The sequence below is a fragment of the Bombus flavifrons genome, chromosome 8 (genome assembly GCF_040668555.2).
Source record: "Bombus flavifrons isolate JBK064 chromosome 8, iyBomFlav1_principal, whole genome shotgun sequence".
NCBI classification, from domain to species: domain Eukaryota; kingdom Metazoa; phylum Arthropoda; class Insecta; order Hymenoptera; family Apidae; genus Bombus; species Bombus flavifrons.
Window position 1 is genome coordinate 12,428,547 of NC_138449.1, and position 20,035 is coordinate 12,448,581.

Below are 20,035 nucleotides of genomic sequence, written 5' to 3' on the forward strand. Positions count from 1 at the left end.
TTTTAAATTAATAGTGCTTCTATGACATCTAATTTAATAATGATAAGATTTAAACAATGTTCATACTTTAAATGTTGCATAATTACAGAAATAGATATTAATATAATTGATCAAAGCAACAAAGTACAAAGCATTTTAACGGTACTCATTTTACTTTTTTAATAACTCTTGTAAATCGTACATTAAGTTTTTTATTAGATACCATTCAAATAATATAGATTCTACAATACATTCGTACTTACACTTAAGCAAACACAATGTAACTTTGTTACAGAAAGCGGTCTTTGAGTTTTAAACGTATACAAAACTAAATAAACTATATATATTACAATCTCGTTATTACATCAATTCTAAAACGGATGTCTTACATCTTTCTCAATTATGTTAATTATCAAGAAAATGATTCGTTTTAATGCACGTTTACAAAATATTGTGCTAAGAATTGTTTTAAAGCGATAAATAATAGTCTTTGCTACGTATTCAATTAGTATATTAGAAGAAACGGGCAAACTTTTTTTACTGATGACTGTGACATTGACAGAATACTATACTAGCTAACTGGATCTCGTAATATTTAATACTTTATAAATAATTAAAGATGAACAGATTAAGAAACATCTCGAGCAAACGGTACAATATATGTAGAGGTTCTTTACTACTTCATTTCTGAAAAGTTCGTTTGCCCATTCCTTTATGACTTTATCGTTATATTATTTGTTAAATATCGTAGTTTGCTAATTTTATAAGTATTAATTCAAAGCAGTAGATGTAAGAACAGCGACTCCCCTCTCATAAAAACTGTGAGGATCTTGACTAGGAGCAATGTTTAAATCAACGGTAAATAATAATTCAGTACGTGTGCTGTTAAGATAAACCGGTAAAGACAATTTGCCCTTTCGTACATCATCGGTGGTAGATCGTATCCACCTCAACATGGTAACTGGTAAATCGGTCATTATAGTTGAAGTCAAATACAACTGATTATCTTTACATTGCGCTCCTTGCAATTTAAGACCGGTTACAGCAAACGAACAATCGTCCGTTGCAATATTATCACTGTCTCCTATAGTTACGTCGAGTTGCAGTTCTTCCAGTGACCAACTGTTTGCTTGCGCTATGCACTGTCTCGTTGCTGTAATATATGCTTCGGGATTCAATAATCCACCAAGCCAAACAGGGAAACTCTAAAAGAAATATGGTTATAGGAAATGTGAATAATTAACTACACAAATAAGTTTAATTAAACAAACCTTAATTTCTTTAGCTCCGCCTTGAGATACTAATCGTGAAACTTCTTGCAATTGTGATACTCTATGACTAAAGTCTGTTATCCATTGTATTACTGTGCATCCTCTTGGTACCGTGTATCGTCTCCAACCACCTGGTAGAATGCCTTTCACTAATTCTGACAACATAGTTCTGTGATAATTGGTTTGCTTCTTTTTACCCTATAAACAAAACACAACATTTATATTTAGTAGATCATATTAAAAGTTCCCAATTTTTTAACTGTTTACTTTAGAAGAATATATTTCATGGAAATTTAATGTTTCATTTTCAAATGAAAGCTATCATGTTTAATGTGCTTCTCAAATCAAATAATATCAAATGTTGCTGTATGATCCTCAATGATAATATACGTATATTGGATGTAATACTTATTAAAAATAAAGTATTGAGTGTCAAGAAATCGCTCTTTCCTAACAACAATATCAATGTAAATTGAAAAAATACCTGACAGATTAAAACAACGTCTTCTAAATCATGGATCACATCTTGTAGCAATTTAGCACCGCTATTAACCTCTCTCTCAAAATACCTGTAGAGAGGATCCTTTATATTTTCTACAGTTCTTTTCAGTGTCGGTAAATTTTTTGGAAGCAATTGTAACCATGTTGATGCTGAATTGTGTAACGTTCTCATCCATGATGGTCGGCCATCAGCTTCCGCTTCTCTAGGTGTATCTAACGATTCTTCGTTAGAATACGCTAATTCATCTTCGTCTTCTAATTGTTGCATTTTTAATAATTTAGATACCAAGTCTGTGCCTCTGGTCGTGAGCAGTACTTTTTCCGCATTATTCGGTAACCCAAGCCACGACGGCGTTTGTCTATCAGATAATGATTCAATCCATTTAAGGAAATGATCACGTCTGGTACCATCTGGCATAGTAATATGTCGTTGACCTCCTTGCAAACCGTCAATGTTAGCAACGAGCGCAAAATCGGCTTCAAAGGATCGCGGAGTGAAAAGTTTCCGAAGGAACGATGCAAGAAGACGTTGGTCAAAATCGTTATCAATTTTACCACCGTATATGCATTGAGATAGCAGTGTCACTAGAGCGTCCCAAGGTACTTTCTCCGGTGGTAAGTTAGTTCTGCCCATAGCAGTAGCTTCTATCCATGTATCCAGAGTGTCACAAGCTACTCGTAGATCGCTCTCATTGAATTCGTAATGTTTAGCCCATCCTAACGGAGCATAACGAAGACGTTCTTGAACGATAGCATGGAACCATGCTAGTAAGAAATAAAGACGGGCTCTTTCGTTAGGTACTTTCATCATTCTTGATGCTGGTACCGTACTGAAAGTTCGTAATAGATTTGCTCTAATTCCAGGAGGTGGTTCGAAGACAAATATTCTACCAGCTCTAAGTAAATTAACTGGTACTTTTGGATTGATCTCCATGGTTAAGAATAATCTAAAACTGGCATGTGGTTGTAAACTGTGCAATTTCTTTTCAAGTTGTACTAACCACTGTGGTGCTAAATGGACATTTTTCAATAATACCCATCTACCAGCTTTAACAGCCATGTTTATCGCTCTATCTGCTTGATTAAATCCTTCTGCAGATCCAATTGCGATACTAGCTATTTGTTTGCCTGATTCAGCTGCCAAATCATCCACTCGGCCAGAGGCATCGAAACCTGGTACTGAACAAAGCAACGCAGGTACATTAGCTTTCAATTCATTCTCAACTACAGAAGCAAAATCAAGTTCCACTTCTGCAGCTGCCATGAATGATTCTCCCAGAGCGGAAGTTACTACTAAAGACGCAGCAGCTATCACACGATCTGGTCGGAATGCTTGAATTATCAATAACTGATGCATAGCTGTTCCAGTTGGCGTCAATGGCTTTTCTTCGTCCCAAAGCTTCGGCACACACGTCTCAGGCGTTGGTGATTGTAACCACGTATTGAATTCTCCATTTTCTTGAATTTTCTCGCGCAATTTTTTAAAAGCTGGCAGTCTAAGACTCAAACGCATCATAGCTTCTTGTTGTTCTGAACTTAAATTAGGCATTATAGGATCTCGTATATTTAATACACCTTCTTTCCCACGTAAGAAAAATGTAAATTCACTATCGTAAGTGGATTCTGTGGCAATACCTTTCAGATGAATTCTACATAATAACAATGCAAATGTTAATCTATCCGTATGCAACATTCCGCGAGCGACGCGTTCGTAACAAGCAGAAAATAAATCGCTTGTAATAACCGATAGTCTTTGTGTATAATCTGATATATTACACAATCTTGGATTTTGAGATAAAACAGATGTGAAGACATCTAAGAACATTTTCAAAGAATACTGGTATAAGAAGTGCACTTGATTCAAACTGTCCATCGTGAAATACATATTTGAACAAGCTTGAGACAAAGGCATGTACTGTTGAGAAACTGTTTCAATTTCTGCTATTACTTTATCTGTCTCTTCGACTTTTTTACTAATATCAGCCGCTTCCTGTTTCAAAGTTTCAAGGGTAGTTATCACAGAATCATCATCAAGGATTTTTCCTTTAGCATCGTTCAATGCTTGCAATAAGGATTTCTCAAGCTGCCTCAGCCGCAAATGGAATTCACCTTGTAATTTTAATAAGTCAGATCTCTTCTCATCAATGTCCGGACGTTCGGCTTTCAAAACTTGATTTAAGCATTGACTTTGCAACGAACTTCTAGTAACGGTGAAGTTTACAAAGGTAACACGAGAACAAATGTCAGGTGGAAATTCTACAGTTGGATCTCTCGTTGATAAAAAGATTACGAAAGATGGTGAAAGATCGATATCTTGATCCCCAAGGGTGATTAATACACGTCCACCTGTTCTTCTTAATTCTCTATTTAGAACAGGATTTAGTATAGGATCATAATTTTCGACATCCTGTACTAACAAAGGATTACCAAAGCGTAATGCACTCTCTAAATTCTTTCTGAACGAGTCATCCAAGAAACTTGTTTTCGTAATCTTTCGATCTTTAAATTCGTTCATTATAAATTCTGTTGCTTGTCCAGATGGATCGATAATTAGTGGATATCTATTGAATCGCTTTAACATAATAGCATTTTCAGTACACAGATCATCCGTTGGTAAAGCATTAGCTTGCCACCTTAAACGTTCATCAGGATTTGAGAGGTATTCTGTTCTTGCTATATCCGGTCGGAACTGTAGGTTTGCATGTTGTAAATGTTGACACCAAGTGCTGAACAAATTTTGTCGGTACTAAAATATATCAAAGGTTATATATGTCAGTATCCTATATAGAAAAACATATACGATAACTTAATAGTTAAATACTTACATGTTGATCAAAATATCCAGCATATGCTAGGAAAGCAGATGACAAGAGTACATCTCCAATAATTGTAGACATTTGACTCTTAAATGTTTCGCTAGTTGCTTCCCAACGTTCTCTTTCAATCACTAATGATTTTAATAAAGCGATAGAACGATCTACTTTAGCTTGTACGCTTTCTAAATCGGCTTTAATAGCTTGCGCCTGAGAAATAAGCTGAGCATATTCTTCCTTATACGACGCTATGCTTTGTTCCAACTGAGCAATCAAATTTTTTACTTCTTCACCCTTCTGCTTATTTGTTTCAGCCTGCCGTTCTAACGAATGAAGTTCATCTCTTAAAGGTTCTACTCGTTTCAACATGTCTGCATATTCGATCTAAAATTTTTAAATCATATATTTTTAATAATGATTTCTTTTTTGAGAAACGAAATCTATGTCGAATATCTCCTTTTAAATATTCACCTGTGCAGTAGCCCATTTAACGAGAGGTCCGCAAGCCATACTGGCTCGGTTAACTTTTTCAAAATTATAGTCAGGATTACTTAAATAACGACTCTTCATTTTCTCTCTTACTTCATCCCTAAATAAATGTATAAAAAAATTCTTTAAATTTCTTAATTCAATAATTTGATAACGATTTTTAACAATTTCAAGTTTAGTATACTATATTATACACATAATTTTGGTTAGTAACAAAGTTGTCAATTATCGTTCACATGCTCTAAGTATCAATTGTGCTTTGTGATTTGTCCAACATTTGTTTAGATTTGAGATCAGCAAGCACAAAGATTAGTTGTAGATACATACAACAAATATTAGTATTACACATTTCAGACATTCTTATATTATTCATCATCTTCTTCTTATTATAAACTTCTATTTGATGAATCTTTTAGAAAATATTTGTATCAACGAACCGTGTTCGCTGATCCCTACATCAAAGAATTATACCATTTGTAAAGGTAAACAAACAATGAAAGCATGCTTACGTAATATCCTCAGTACTGAAATTAGAGACAATAGTATTGATAAAATTGTCCCTCATGATGACAGCGCGGATAGATTTCCAATCACTGGCATTTTCACCGAGCAATAAGCAGATAGACTCCAGTGCAACCTTCACGATCGCCGGCGGATTCGCCATGGACCGAACTTCGACTAAATGTTGTTTCTTTATCGATTTCACCGCTATACGAAAAACGAAACGATTTTATATAGTACAAAGAAAATAAAGTGCAGGCATGTGCAATTAGAACAGTTATGACGATGTTACGTGAAGAAAGCTCCGCAGCAGACTGCACATCGTTTTAAATCACCTATAGACAGTTAGAGATAAAAAACACGATACATTTTATTTACAGTAACACAGTATTTACGTATCATGTCACGTCCTTATAATTGTTGCTAGAAAATATTTAAAAATTTATATATTGAAAATTAAAGTAAAATAATCTGTCTAGAAGTAATTAATTTAGAAGTTTCTTTCTACTTATAAGAACGTATGCTATACGTAGGTGAGTATATTGTATTCAGCCAAAAGTCATAACATATACATATACATATGTCAAGCGGTTATAGAATTATATGTATTTGCCTCGATAAATGCCCACGCGAGATTGAACATTCAGCAGATCCAGAATCATTTCTTACGTGATGTTTTCTGTGTTGAAGTTGACGATGGTCGGTATAAAACTATCCTTCATAATAATAGCACGAATCTGTTTCCAATCGGTAGCATTTTCCTCAAGTAACAAGCATATAGATTCTAAAGCTACCTTTACGATGTTTGGAGGATTTGCCATTGATCGAATTTCGACAAGATACTGCCGTTTAATCCCCTTGACAGCTACACTCATTGCAAACGTTTGAACACAATGCGCGTCACATGTTTCAGGTATTCAAAATAAAATACGGATGAACATCGATTACAGTTATGTACCAGAAGTATAACAACCGTTTGTACTCATTGCGCCGATTAAAACTAGAGTATAAATAATACATACCGTTTTGTGCATCAATAACAGCTGGTTCAACTTGTGCTAAGTCGGCCATGACATCGTCTCGTTTTTGGTCAATAGCAACAGTTTGTATTGCTAATTGTTGTTGAATTTCTTGACTTTGCACCTTCTTCTTTTCTGCTTCTTGCTGATCCTTAACCATTTGTCGTAATTTTGCATTTGCAGCTTCATTTTTTGCATGCAATTCCTATATACAAGATATACATGAGAAAAAGCTGTAAAAGATATTTTTTTTCATTTCATTATCTTACCTGAGATTTTATAGCTAAACTTTTTTGCATTTCTTCTACTTGTTCTACTGTTTCTGCTATTTTGCTTAAACCAACGTTTAAATGCAATTGTTGCTCCTCTAAATCACTTCTCTTCTCTTGATACAACTTTACGAAATGATGTATAAAGTCTAAGTAATGACGAGGTGTAATAGCCATTGTCCTACCACTTCGTTTCGCGAGCCTAGCATTAGCTTTATGTAATGTTTGGTGTACATAAACGCAAGCATTTATTACAGCATCTCTATGAGAAGGCTGTGATGGTATTAAAGAACAAACTGAAGGGAAGAAATCTGGATACTTCCACATAGGTCTTTCCAAATCTACACGACTAGTAAACTCTTTGCCAACTTGGAAAAGTGCGTTATCTGACCAATCACCAAACCAATTTAACACACATCTATTGAACAATGCAGGTGATGTCGCAGCTCTATCTTTAAGACCATCGGTACTGGGGTTCATCGTAAATACTACATGCAAATTCTTCATAACTTGACCAGTAAACCATTTATACAATTCTTCGTTAGAATCTAACATGAGACCTTCGCGTTGTGCTCCCTCTTTACATTGAGTCATAAGTGTCGTATACTCATCACCTTCGAATAAACCAGGTACTTCTCCGTTTGCAAGCAACGTATTCATACGTTCAAGAAAGCCAGAATCTAAAACGTTCGATTCATCAAGAATAAATGCTATTTTCTCATCTTTACAACCAGATCGTCTTAACACTTGACGCAAATCTTCGTCAAAATCTTCTCCGGTATATTTATTATGAACCTTTGATATAAAATATCAATACGTTAAATAAATTGTAAACCTTTTAAAATGAATAATTCTAACAGTTTATAGATAAATACCTTTATTTGAAAAATGGATAAACCATTCATCCAAGCAACGAACCTAGACAGAGTTGTCTTACCAGCACCAGAGACACCAATAAGTAATAAGTGTCCCTGAGGCTGACGGAAAATTCTGTCGATTCGTAAAACATGTTCAAGAACTTCGTCAAAAAGTACCAAAGGAACATCTAATTCCTCTTCATAAAATACTTTCAATCTTGCTCTAACATAGTCTCGTAATTCTTGTCTATTAACTGGCACATAATCTTTAGATAACCAATTACTGTATAATATAGGCCTGGCTAATGCTTTCTCCTTATCGACACCCATAAAATGTTTCATGGCGACAGTATCTATGTTTTTGTTGGTCCAAGCTCTTTCGGAATCTTCTACTAATCTATCTTGGAATAAACGAAGAGCCTCGTGTGCCCATAAGCGTACTAGACCTTCAACCGATAAATTATCGAGAGGCCTAATAGCTTCACAGATTCCGCGTACCCAACGTGTCATTTCACGCGGAGAGTAAACGTAATGTGGTTGCATGTCTTGTGTAAATCTTTCTTGTGAAGCTAGATAAAACTCTACCATTGCATTCGTTAAAGGTTCTGCGTAACCTCGTAAAGAGGGTGTTAATCTGTAATAATAAATTGTAGAGTGAAAGAGCTATTCATTACTTCATTCCAGTAATTTTAAGATGATCATTCGTTATCGTTATTATTACCTAAGCATAGCCCGTGTAAATGTACCATAAATTTGTTTTAAAGATGTTTCTCCCGGGTAATCGACGTATATAACTGGAACATGTCGTAAGAACCTATGACTAAGCGGCTTTCTACCTGGATCTGTTGGAGGATTGCACGCTCCGACAAATTGGATCCGTTCCAAAGTAACCCATGCTTGATCGCTAGTTCGATAGAAACCCCTATGTTCTACCAATTGTCTGAGGAACGAGATTACGCGTTGTGTTCCATAATTATCCATATCGGGTAAATTAATTTCATCGCAAAATAGAACCAGCCATTTGCCCAATTGTACTGGTGAAAGTACAACACCATTAGGTGTTTTGCGATATTCGCAATAATGATCAAAAGTTTTTAACAATAATTCAGGCGTAGTAGCGGAAGAAAAGTTTAATCCAACAACTTCCATATCAGGCAAAGCTCGTAAAGCAGAGAAGAGCGTCATGGTTTTACCAGAGCCAGGTGGTCCACAAAGCACTATAAAAATTATATATTCTATCATTATATGCTTCTAATTTTATAATAATTTTTATAAGTATAATATTACCTATTGGTTTATGTTCTGCCAACCATGTGTAAAGTAGACTCTCGTGCCTTACCGTATCTAAAGTAGGTACAACAATATCTGGACTAGCAACTTTATGTGTTTCCACTTCAATCTGCGGAACTTTATTACTCCAAGGTAACCATTCACCATGAATGCTTACTTCAAAATCAATAATAGGAATGTTACTTTGAGTTGGTAGAGGTACAGTGGTAATAGATCTAACAAAATCTCCCAAATCAGATCTAACTTTTAGTTTCGCGTCACCTGCGAAACTCCACAGCAAGGCATATACCAAGCACTTCGGCATATAACGTTCTAGTTGTTCACTTGGCAACGGAAAATCTATATGTGAATGATTATATTGTAAAACATTGCGCACAGCTTGATTTAGCATAGAGAATAAAGAGCTTAATGCTCGCAGACGTGTAAAATCCATTATATGTTCTTGTTTCATGGCATACTCTAAACATCTCACTACTAATCCATCTGGAGCAAAATAACTTTGTAAAATGCTAGCAACCTCTCTTTGTACTGATAATGCAGGAGACATAGTATCGTCTTTTTCTGTTGCCTTTTTGCTAAGATTATCTTCTTCTCCATCTTCGAGAGGAATGTTTCTTAAACGCAGCATGTAATTTTCAAATATCATCTCTGTAGAAAGTACGTCTTCAGAGAACCAAACCATGCCGCAACGAGAAACAGTAGCTAACGTGGCATACTTTAGATCTTGCACTTCAAACATAACTCTCACATTTGGAGGTAAACTTAAACGTTCGCCGTTTGGTAGCGTGAGTAGTTTATTATCGTCGAGTACAGAATTCAGGTTTTCAACCCATTCTGGATCAACATCACCATCAAATATGATCCACTGTCGTTTATTGATCTCCCCTCTTACATTGTCTATAATTTTTCTAAGAATATGTGTGAAGAGGCCATCTGTCCATTCACGTGTATTTGGATCTAGTACACCATATAATGTTTCCTTGCTAATAGCTTTAGGATCGATTACATGTGCGACACCTTCTATTCCTTCGAATCTTTCTAAGGCTTTTAACAGTACTTTCCACGCCGTCGTTTTCCCAGAACCACTTGGACCAACCATCATTAAACCATGATTTAAGTTACAAATTTGATAAAGTTGTAGTACCTAAATAAAAAGATTTATAAAAGTAGTAACTATCAAAATAAGAAGAAGATTATAATCATGCGAATTTATGAAGGATGTTATCTATGGAGTTGATAAATGTTGACCATGCAATGCTATCCATGATTTAATTTTCGTCTCACCTTTTCTACCCAGGTCTCACCGACCATTTCCTAGGGAATGCATATGATAAAAAAAAATTCAAAAATTAGGAAGATATTATCTATCTTACATAACATGTTCTCAGAAGAAACAGAAGTTTTAACATTTTATGTATGCTATTTCTTTTTATTCTTTTTTTATGACAATGATAAGACTGAATATAATGAGAAGATGATTATTTATTGCTCTCTATATTATGATATGTATATTACCTTTTCCTGCCAAGCTCCTCCTTGTTCGTCACCTTCACCACATACTAAATACTCTTCCATGCATACCTTTCTAATCTGATCTTTCAATCCTATGAATACATATTTTATTTGTAGTACATAAAGGAAAATTAGCATATGTATAAGATATCAAAATGTGACTTTAAATGTAGTAATTACCTTTCATTTCAGCACGTGTGTAATTTACATTAGGAAATACATCGTTAAGTAAACTAAATAGTAATGGAATATCTTCAGCGACTAATTTTGGTACCATTGTTTCACAAACAGATTGAATAAGAATTTCTTGCTCTGGCAAATTTTCAGCGATCGAAGCCTCGTCAATATTAGTTTCGCCACGATTCTGCATGCCTTCTTTGATTTTTTGAATTCGATCGCGTTTAACATTTCCAGCGGAAATAAGTACAGATTTAAGTGCCCGAAGACCAAAATCATAATGAGATTGATTGGAAAGTTGTTCATCGCATAGTCTAGTAACAATACCATAAATTTAGTAAGAAAAAGAAGAAAGGTATATATACTTAAATGATATACAAGAATAAAAATCTCACTTAAAGAATGGTACGATCTTGCATGCTAGCTTTTCAGCAGATCTAAATCCTTGACTGAAAAGCATAACTTCAGCAATTAACTGCCTATCTGGAGTAGTCATAGCTAGTGATCTAAAGAGCTTCTTTAAATTATCAGGAAGATTTGATCGTCCAGCATAGCCTGGATTCATTGTAATAAAGATTGCCATATCTGTGGATACTTTAACTTGTTTCCCAACTAATTCTACACAGAGTGTTCCTTCTTTCTTCCCTTCCATCTGACTTTTTAATGCTTCCTGAATAGTTTGCACTTGCTGAGAGACAGCTGAAAGCATACGCTCTTCGAGACGATTAAATTCATCGAAACAACCCCATGCTCCAACTTGACAAAGACCGACAAAGATACGACCCATAGCCTAAGAAATGCAATAAAACATCATTAAAATAACTTCTTAAAAGCTGTAGAGCCATTGCTTTGATAATATTCTTTATTTACCTGAAAGTCGAATGTTTCATCGCAATTAAACACCAGTACAAATCTTCCGAGCTGGTGACCGAGAGCTTTAACCGACTCAGTTTTTCCTGTCCCAGCTGGTCCAAATGGAGAACCTCCAAGACGAGCTTCTAAAGCCTGTGTCATTGTTAAATAACATCTGTCTGTCAAAGGTGTCTGTACTAATCTATCTTGTACTCCTAAATATTCGAAACCATAATAAAATTTCGCATTTGCCATATGTATCGTAAGTTGCTGTAAAACTTCAGTTTGCCTCGGATCAAAGTAGAATCTCATTTCACATAACCATTCAAATGCTTTGGGATTGGAAACTTTATTTGCAATTAATCTTCTTGTTACTGTGCGTTTATGTACAAATTCGTTAATTAAATGCTCTAATTTTTTCCGTCTTAACGCAGGTTGTTCTTGGAGAACAGAGTCTGCTAAGACATTTAATGTACCTTCAACTTGTAGTAACACTCTTTCTAAGGAATTCTTACTTGGATCGCTTTGCGACTCATGCAACGCAGCTTCAACATCTTCTGACCATAAAATCTGAGCTGCTAAAACTATAATTTGAGCCTGATAATTATCACACCATGTCATAAACGCTTGGGGGTTAATATTTCCATCTTTGAATTGTTTAATATCTTGTACTGCTCTTGCAAGACTCGATGCTAATGTAACTCTCATTTCTTTTTCTACAAGCGTCAACCATTCATTGATTTTTGGATGATCAATAGTAGATACAGGATTTTGGAAAAGTACTTCCTCTCCTTCGCGGGAAGCGATACCAGTAATAATAGTGTTATCTTCATTCAAGAGAATAGCTGCTACACCAGCAAACATCTTTTTAAAATGTTTTTGTAATCTAGCAATGTTTTTGCTATTACCAATAATTTCCAATAAATCCTCATCGCCCACGAAATAAAATCGCGGGAATGACGTTCGTTCTCTTTCAAGATATTCTCCTAAAGCTTTCTGTATTTTTCCTAGTAGATCAGCTAAACGTTCAAGTGCTCTTTGTACACCAGGAATGTTTAGAACATCCATTACCATGGGAGATTTAGATACCTTTTTCATTAAACCAAGGAACTCAGAACTAATGCTTTGGAAACGTGATGTCTCAACAGGCAATAATGTTTTAATGTCAGCACTTCCTGAGAAAATTCCTTCCAGATAAACCCAACGTCGCTGAACATCTATCCATACATCAAATAATGCATTGATTCTATTCAATTTTTCTTCCCATGTTAATGCTTCTTCTTCAAATACTTTGTAATAAGGTGAGAGTTTCATAGCAGCCACAGAATTGATGTGTTCTTTAACTTTATTAAAAAGATCATCCCAACCACGAATTAATCTACATTTATTTTGATAATTGATTAAATCCAATTCATAAGTTTGCCAGGATTCTCGAACTTGTTTTAAGAATTCTTCTAGCGCCATTTCACCTTGAGCGACAAGAATGATATCTTTTACTATTCCTTCATTTTTTTGTAAGTTTACATCCCAAACTTGACCAAGAGTAAGTTCACTTAGTACCCAGTTTACTCGAAGTTGCTTTGTTAATTGTTTCCAATGTCTTTCTTTCAAGGCATCAGATTTTAATTCGAAAATTAACATATTAACTTTGGTGTAACTTTGCAACATTTTTTTAACATATTCATATGAAGAATACTGTCTTAATCTAGCTGGTAGCTCTTTCAGTTGTGCCATCATTCCATCTAACTGTTGACGTAATTTTCTTGGTTGAACAGATAACCATGGCTTCTCTCGCGTATCATCGATCTGTGCCCATATTTTCGACAATTCAGACCAAACGCCTCTTAAATCTTGAAGCTCTTCAAATACTACTTGCATTCTATCTTCGCTAGTTGATACTGCTCCCGGTTCTTGCAATTCTAAAGCTTCTTTAGCCTTTGCTACGTTATCTCGTTCTTCTTTTAATCTAGCAAATTTGCTTTCAAACAATTGTAACTGTTGCAAAGCTTCATCTGGTCGTAAATGGCCCTCGACTGGTTTTCCTCTTTCCCAATCACTGAGGAAATCAGTAGTCCTTATTTCAACCGCTTTATCTTCCGCTACTATTTTCATCTGTAACGACGCAACTTGTGTCTGTATACTTGTGTCTTTTCTCTTGATTATTTCATTGAATGCACCCCATTCGCCTTCTATGTTGTCTACGTGCAACCATGAAGAAGGAAATTGGAACCTTTGACGTTCCAATATTCTTTGACCCTCGCGATATATATCGACTTGTTTCTCCCAGATTTTCATCTTACGTTTCAATGATTGAACATAAGTTATGAATCCCACAGCATCGGAAGTACTAGCAGCTTCAATGGATTGTTGTTCTAAATCGCTTCTAGATTTTGATACTTGTGCGTGGAAGCTTGCCATTTCATTGCCGAGAAGAGTGCCGAATTTTCCTAATGTTTCTTTGTGCCATGAATCATATTTCAAAGATACTTTACTTTGTACTTTTGCAAAGTCAATAATAACAGGTCCAAATTCTCGTCTGGTATCTGATGTATCAAACGTAGCTCTGGTCTTTTTAATATCATTCAAACATTTCATCCATAAATTTATATTTTCTCCTAACTTCCCATATAAATTGTCTGGTTGTAAGTCCCAAAGTGCTTGATAACGTAACCATTGATCTACATAATCGGCAATATCTTTCATTTTAGATTCAACCGCTTCATAAGCTGCTTCCAAAGGTTGTTTCCCATTGGGTAACTTCGTAAGTAAATTTCTGTAAGTACCTGATTCAGGTTTATCTAAACCCACTTGATACCTCGAACTTTGAAGTCGAATTTGAGAAGTAACAATAGCTTGCCATGCAAATAATTGTTGCATTATTTGGAATCTAGCATCTTCAATGCTTGGATACAAGTACATTGTTTGATTTGTTATTCGAACTTCGTGTATCTGATTTTGAATTTTTGGATCGCCACCAGGTTTATGAGTGGGTTGAGAAGGTGCATCAGTATCCATACTTAAATCTACTTCTTTCTTTTGACCAGTAAGTGCATCAGTCCATGCTTTTATTCCCGCCTCTAATCTAGCTGCTAAATTCTTCTCTACTTCCTCATCAAGTCTAGATACCCAAATAGTTAGATTTGAATAATTTTTTAAAGATAATTCATCTACGGCTTTTTGAATTTTGGAAAGTATATCAGCAAATGTATTTGCTGAATATGGACATGTTTCAAGAGATCGGACATCAACATCCAATTGCTCTTCAACTACCACAAGATCTTCCACTTTTTCTTGGAATGAAACAACGGCATCGGAAAGACGTTGCACATATTGATCTAATTTATAACTTTCCCAAATTAGAGCAATTCCCTAAATTCAAAAATAAAAATGATTGTACTTAATAGTAAAATTTTATAATGTAATAACATAAATAAGACTTACTTCAGAAATAAGGGATAATACATCGTTACGCATTCCAGCAACCAAGGGAATTATACTGGCTTTATCTTCGATCTAGGAAAAAAAAATGAATTATGAAATACAATTTTAAAAACTTATATTGTGAATCATATCAATACAATTTTACGACATAAATTACCATTTACCATTCAATAATGTACAGACAAGAAGGCAAACAAAAGTTTTACATGTTCATAGCTTATGCTAAAAAATTATATGGCAATTTTCATTTCCGATTAACATGTTACAAAAACTGAGAAATATAAGATATTACTATATCAATTACAGGCAATTAAACTTTTTGAATATGCGGCCACTTAAAGTCTGCAAATTAATTATGATTACATAATACAAATTTCAAGTACCACTTAGTAACACTTAGTAACACTTAGCCAACCGAATAGGAAGATCTCCCCTCTGTAGAGTACATCGCGACGTGATCGAACGGAGAGATCTTCCTTTTGACTTTTGCAACGCGTTTTCTTTTCTTCTTCTTTTTTTTCTTTTTTTGATACCAGTTATTGTTTACCTGGAATTGTTCCCAATTAATTGCGCTACTTTCTCTGCTTTTATAAAGTACAGTATATAATAAAATACATCAATTTGGTGGTGTTAAAATTAATTAAAAAGTTAAACTATCCGTTATGACTAAATGAAGTTATAATCGAACGATACCAATGTAAAAAAGATATTAAAATGCATTATGAATTTTTAATTTCACGTTTAAATTGTGTTATTTATCTTTAATCATCTTTAATATTTCTAATTTTACCTATATTGTTTTATACTTTTAATATATACTTTTAATTTGATGTTTTGTATAAACAATATGTGAAATCGTTAAATAAAATCATTACCGCAAAATATAAGAGACCACTTAAATAATTTTTAGACTTCTTTGTTTTTTAAGTAGTGAATATTAATCCTCGATACTTAGAAAAATGCGCGATGTGCTTATCCGAGCACAGTGAGAAACGTATAGTTCGCTGTGGCGCGCACGGTTGGCTAAGTGCTAAGAACATGGAACAGAAACAAAGGTTTCTTCACAATGGGTTTTAAAGTTTTTGTAAAATGTTCGAAAGCCAACAAAATCAGAAACATTACGAAGAATAAAAAAATTAATATTGTAATTGAAAGTGAGAAAGCTTTAATTTTATGGGGTTCCCGCACATCCTATGATTCACCTACTCATACTTTTTTCACTAGTTTCTTCCATTTGTTACGTTACTAAAATAAAATCATATCATCTTGCAGTACACATTTTTCTACAAGAACTAAGCAGGCATACAATATAATTCGCAGATATAGGCAAAATGCATAATTCCTGAAAGCATCATATATGACTACCTTCAGTGCGGGGCAGTGGGGACTCCGATTGGTAAGCTAAAAATGTTGGACACTCAAGGAATTAAAAATATCAATATTACTAATATATAATTTTATCCTGGTTCTATTCCCTATCATTGTCTATCCTTTCATTTGTATTTTAAAAGTTTTATATTGTTCATATTATTAAAATAATAATTGCAATACAATTACGTTGCAATATTTCAATAAAATTTCTTTAAAATCACGTATGAATTATAGCACTATAATTATAAATAATAAAATGAAACGAAGTATTACCTTTTCAAGTGTTCTTTCATAGGTTCTGATACTCTCAATCAAGCTGATGGCAAAGGGATATAACTGATTAGCCTGATGTGCTCTATTCACAATTGGTAAAGGTACACGAAAGCCGAGATTCCTTAAATTTCTAACTTCCTTTGATAATGTAATAATCTCAGGAAGAAAATTCACTTTTAACTTTAATACATTGCCACGTCCGGTTCGTGATCGTACATTTTCTATTGTAAAAATCCTTCCAGTAACACCAAGATTTCTTTGTTGCACTTTACGTGCCCAATCATCAAAAATTTCCTGGGTTGACAGTTTCATGCGAAAACTATCCCCATCAGCTTTCAATTTTTGACCTTCGATATGAGTTTCCCATCCTTTTCCTATGAAAGAAACATAAGTGAAAATCCAATGCAACTATATAAAATAATTTTAATATTTACCTAAGACATCTTCAACCCGTTTTAAATACATTGTAAGCTGATAATCTATTTGTTTAACCCAGATAATTGAGCCAGCAACAGGTGGTAAATCTCTAACCATACTCATTCTACAACATTTGCTTTGTGCATACTGAACCTAGATTGACAATGTAGCTATTAGTACAAATTAATAATTACAATTAAAAGATTTGAGTGCCATATTTTTATACCTTAAATTTTTCATGTAATGCTTCAATATCATCCTTTACCCTCTGTATCAGTTGCGTTTGATATTCTCTAATGGCGCCTCGAATATGCGGTCTTACGAAAAGTGCATTAAAACGTGAAAAAATTCTAAACATTTCATTTGCATTTTTCGCAGTACCTAATTGATCTCGAAGATGTGCAGTAATTCTTGCTTCAACTCTCTCAATACGTTCTTCGTATCTACGGACAGCAGCTTTCCATGATTCAACACCTTCCTTAGTAATATCAAGACAATCAATTTCTTTTACATTTTCGTATGCTAAATTTACTTCGCTAATGGCGTTTGCGTCTGCTGCATCCAAAGCGAATTCAACTTTTACATTATCATTATCTGGATTCTCCATTGAAGCATTATTATTATTCTGACGAACGGTAGGTCTAAGTACACGAACAATTACTGTTCGGAGTTGTTCGTGTTGCCGACGGAAATTTCGCATTTGCTCCATTCTAGTTTGTAATTTTTTATGTGCTGGTAATACTCTCCATACCATTTTCATATGTTCATCGCGTTTTTTCTTAACAATATCTCTTAATAAACCAGTTAATTTTTCATATTCATCATCCCATGTATTAAACACTTCAAAACATTGTTCCATAACTTTTTCAAACTCATCAAATGGAATGTGCATTAATCTTCTTGTACCTAACACTTTAAGAAGCTGCTGTCCTAGATCTCTAGAAATAGCTTCTATCAACCTCAATACTCTTTGAACAGGATATTTAGTACTTCTAATTTTACGTAAGTGCATAAATATTTGTTGAACGCTAGTTCTTATTCTTTCAAGCTCTGTAGCTGATAATAAATCATTTATTGGAAAATCTTTCATTAATGGATTGTAGTCATTGACAGTAGCCAAAGCTTGTTGTAGGCCAGTATCTATATCAAAACTAACTGTTGCATGAAATCGTTTTCCATGTTTAAGTATATCAAGTGTCAAAGTGATTTCTATACTCTCTCGTTTCTCCTGTATTCGATGCAATGCTCTTTCCAAATTTAACCAGAAAGAAATTTCTTGCAGAGCAGTACCTGATTCTGGGTCACGATTTAATTTAGTAACCTATGAAAAAACAAAAAGATAAAGTATATATATATATATATATATATATATATATATAATTCATAAGACCTTTACCTTTTGAATTTCTTTAATCCATCTATTAACACCATTTTGTAATTGATTTAAAAATGTTGAATCTTCAACTTTGTCACCAAAATCAGCAACTTTGGGCTTACGATTTTCTTCTGCACATTGTTTAATTACTTGTGCCACAAGTGGATGAATTTGCAATGAAATTTCAGGAATATCTATGTTCTGTTGTAGATGCAATAAACCCATTTCAAGTTCTGCTATTTTCTTTTCAACAGATGGTGCCATTTTATCACCATCTCTGTCTGCACGGCCTGTTTCCTTTACATAACTTTTAAAATATGGTGCCATAGTTTTGCTTATTGCATGCAATGTTTCATATGGTGGTCCATCTGAGAATGTAACTAAACGCAGCTGTGAATGGATAGATTTATCAGCTTCAATCACAGCTGCACGTTTTGTTAAAACTAAGGAGGCCATTTTAGGACTAGTAAAATATATCTCATTTGAGATATAAAAGATACTACTTTCTTTTTCTTCATCTCCTTCATTGTTATCTTCCTCTAAAAAGTAATAAATTAGTTATGGCACATTTATAAAAAGAAAAGGGAGAATTTAACTGAATAGAAAGTCAATTTCCATTCTAAAAAAATAATGTAATCTAAAATAATAAGGGACCACACATTTCTTATTTTCACAAAGCATTATGTTACTTCATGACAGTAGATATATGATGTATAATTGTAGTTACAATAGGTTGCACATGATGATTTAACTTCGTATTTTTTCTTTTTAACTCATTATAATTTAAATTATTTTAATCTTATATTAAATATGAAAATAAAAACATAATTAGTGTAAGAAAATATGTACCGGTATATATTTATGACATCTGGAATATACGGAATATTAACGAAAAAGAACGTATCAATCCTATTACGTGTATTGATTATATTAACGTATGAGTCACGTTTATGAGAAATTTAAATGCATCAAACGACAAACTCCGCACTAATATTCAGGATACGTTTCCTGTCGCGGATTGATGTACCGTTGTATCGAAATACTGCAATGGAGGATATCATAAGAGGGCAGAGTGCAAAATTCTCAACAGTAAATTAATTAATTATTTATTGCAAATCAATCCACGTACCTTTACTGGAACTTCTTTGTATGTAAAGCGCCCACACTTGAGAATCGCCTAAGAATTTTCTTACACATTCTTGATTGCTCTTATCTTCTAGAGCAGAATTGAACGCGGGTGGTACCACATCTTCATCGGGTAGAAGGACCGTTACGACTTTCTTTAAATAATTAGCGAATGCTGAATATGATACAACTATAACAATTTGAGACTCCGGGGACGGTTCCCCGGTGCCGTCCAAGGAGTCACCCATCTTTCGTTAATCAATATCGCAAAATTTAAAAAATCTTGAGCGGGTGATCAGTCGATCCCCGCTCTAGGATGAACTGTCACACGAGTGATGACGAATATAGGAGGCATAGACTACGGCACGGAACTACCTATACGAACTGCAACGATTCCAACGATTCTCTAGTAATAACGCCATTTTCTCACTCCCTATTTTATCCAGCATTCTGGCCAGTTTTCATATTATTTCTACCAGCTGCTACCAACTTTTACCAAATCG

At 34.3% G+C, this 20,035-nt stretch overlaps 1 protein-coding gene across 5 annotated transcripts; it reads right to left on the reverse strand.

Annotated features, from left to right (window-relative positions):
• Positions 1-175: 175 nt before the first annotated feature.
• Dhc64C (dynein heavy chain, cytoplasmic) lies at positions 176-19,928 on the reverse strand. 5 transcript variants are annotated; one of them, XM_069117870.1, is made up of 23 exons: positions 19,537-19,928; positions 18,429-18,946; positions 17,259-18,353; positions 17,050-17,185; positions 16,616-16,989; positions 16,337-16,372; positions 14,972-15,043; positions 11,549-14,899; positions 11,074-11,468; positions 10,682-10,992; positions 10,505-10,593; positions 10,274-10,303; positions 8,987-10,133; positions 8,421-8,916; positions 7,718-8,333; positions 6,843-7,637; positions 6,577-6,778; positions 6,224-6,419; positions 5,036-5,153; positions 4,577-4,948; positions 1,735-4,497; positions 1,251-1,448; positions 176-1,184 (listed from the first exon to the last, which is right to left on the reverse strand). In XM_069117870.1, exons 1-23 carry the CDS (start codon positions 19,778-19,780, stop codon positions 750-752), a joined length of 13,989 nt encoding a protein of 4,662 aa, XP_068973971.1. In that variant the 5' UTR covers positions 19,781-19,928; the 3' UTR covers positions 176-749. The 5 variants fall into 5 exon arrangements, with proteins under 5 accessions (XP_068973971.1, XP_068973969.1, XP_068973973.1 ...); XM_069117868.1 differs by lacking the exon at positions 6,224-6,419 and adding an exon at positions 5,563-5,761 and having other exon boundaries at positions 19,537-19,927; XM_069117872.1 differs by lacking the exons at positions 6,224-6,419; positions 16,337-16,372 and adding an exon at positions 5,563-5,761 and having other exon boundaries at positions 19,537-19,927.
• Between the last annotated feature and the right edge of the window lie 107 nt (positions 19,929-20,035).

What these genes read in the sequence shown, in the direction of transcription:
- Dhc64C (XM_069117868.1), bottom strand. Translation starts at nt 19,780, where the DNA reads ATGGGTGACTCCTTGGACGGCACCGGGGAACCGTCCCCGGAGTCTCAA. An exon ending in ATGAAACATTCGACTTTCAG is followed by an intron (nt 11,469 to 11,548) that starts GTAAATAAAGAA and finishes TGCATTTCTTAG; the next exon opens with GCTATGGGTCGTATCTTTGT. An exon ending in TGTTATTGATGCACAAAACG is followed by an intron (nt 5,762 to 6,576) that starts GTATGTATTATT and finishes TTTTTCGTATAG; the next exon opens with CGGTGAAATCGATAAAGAAA.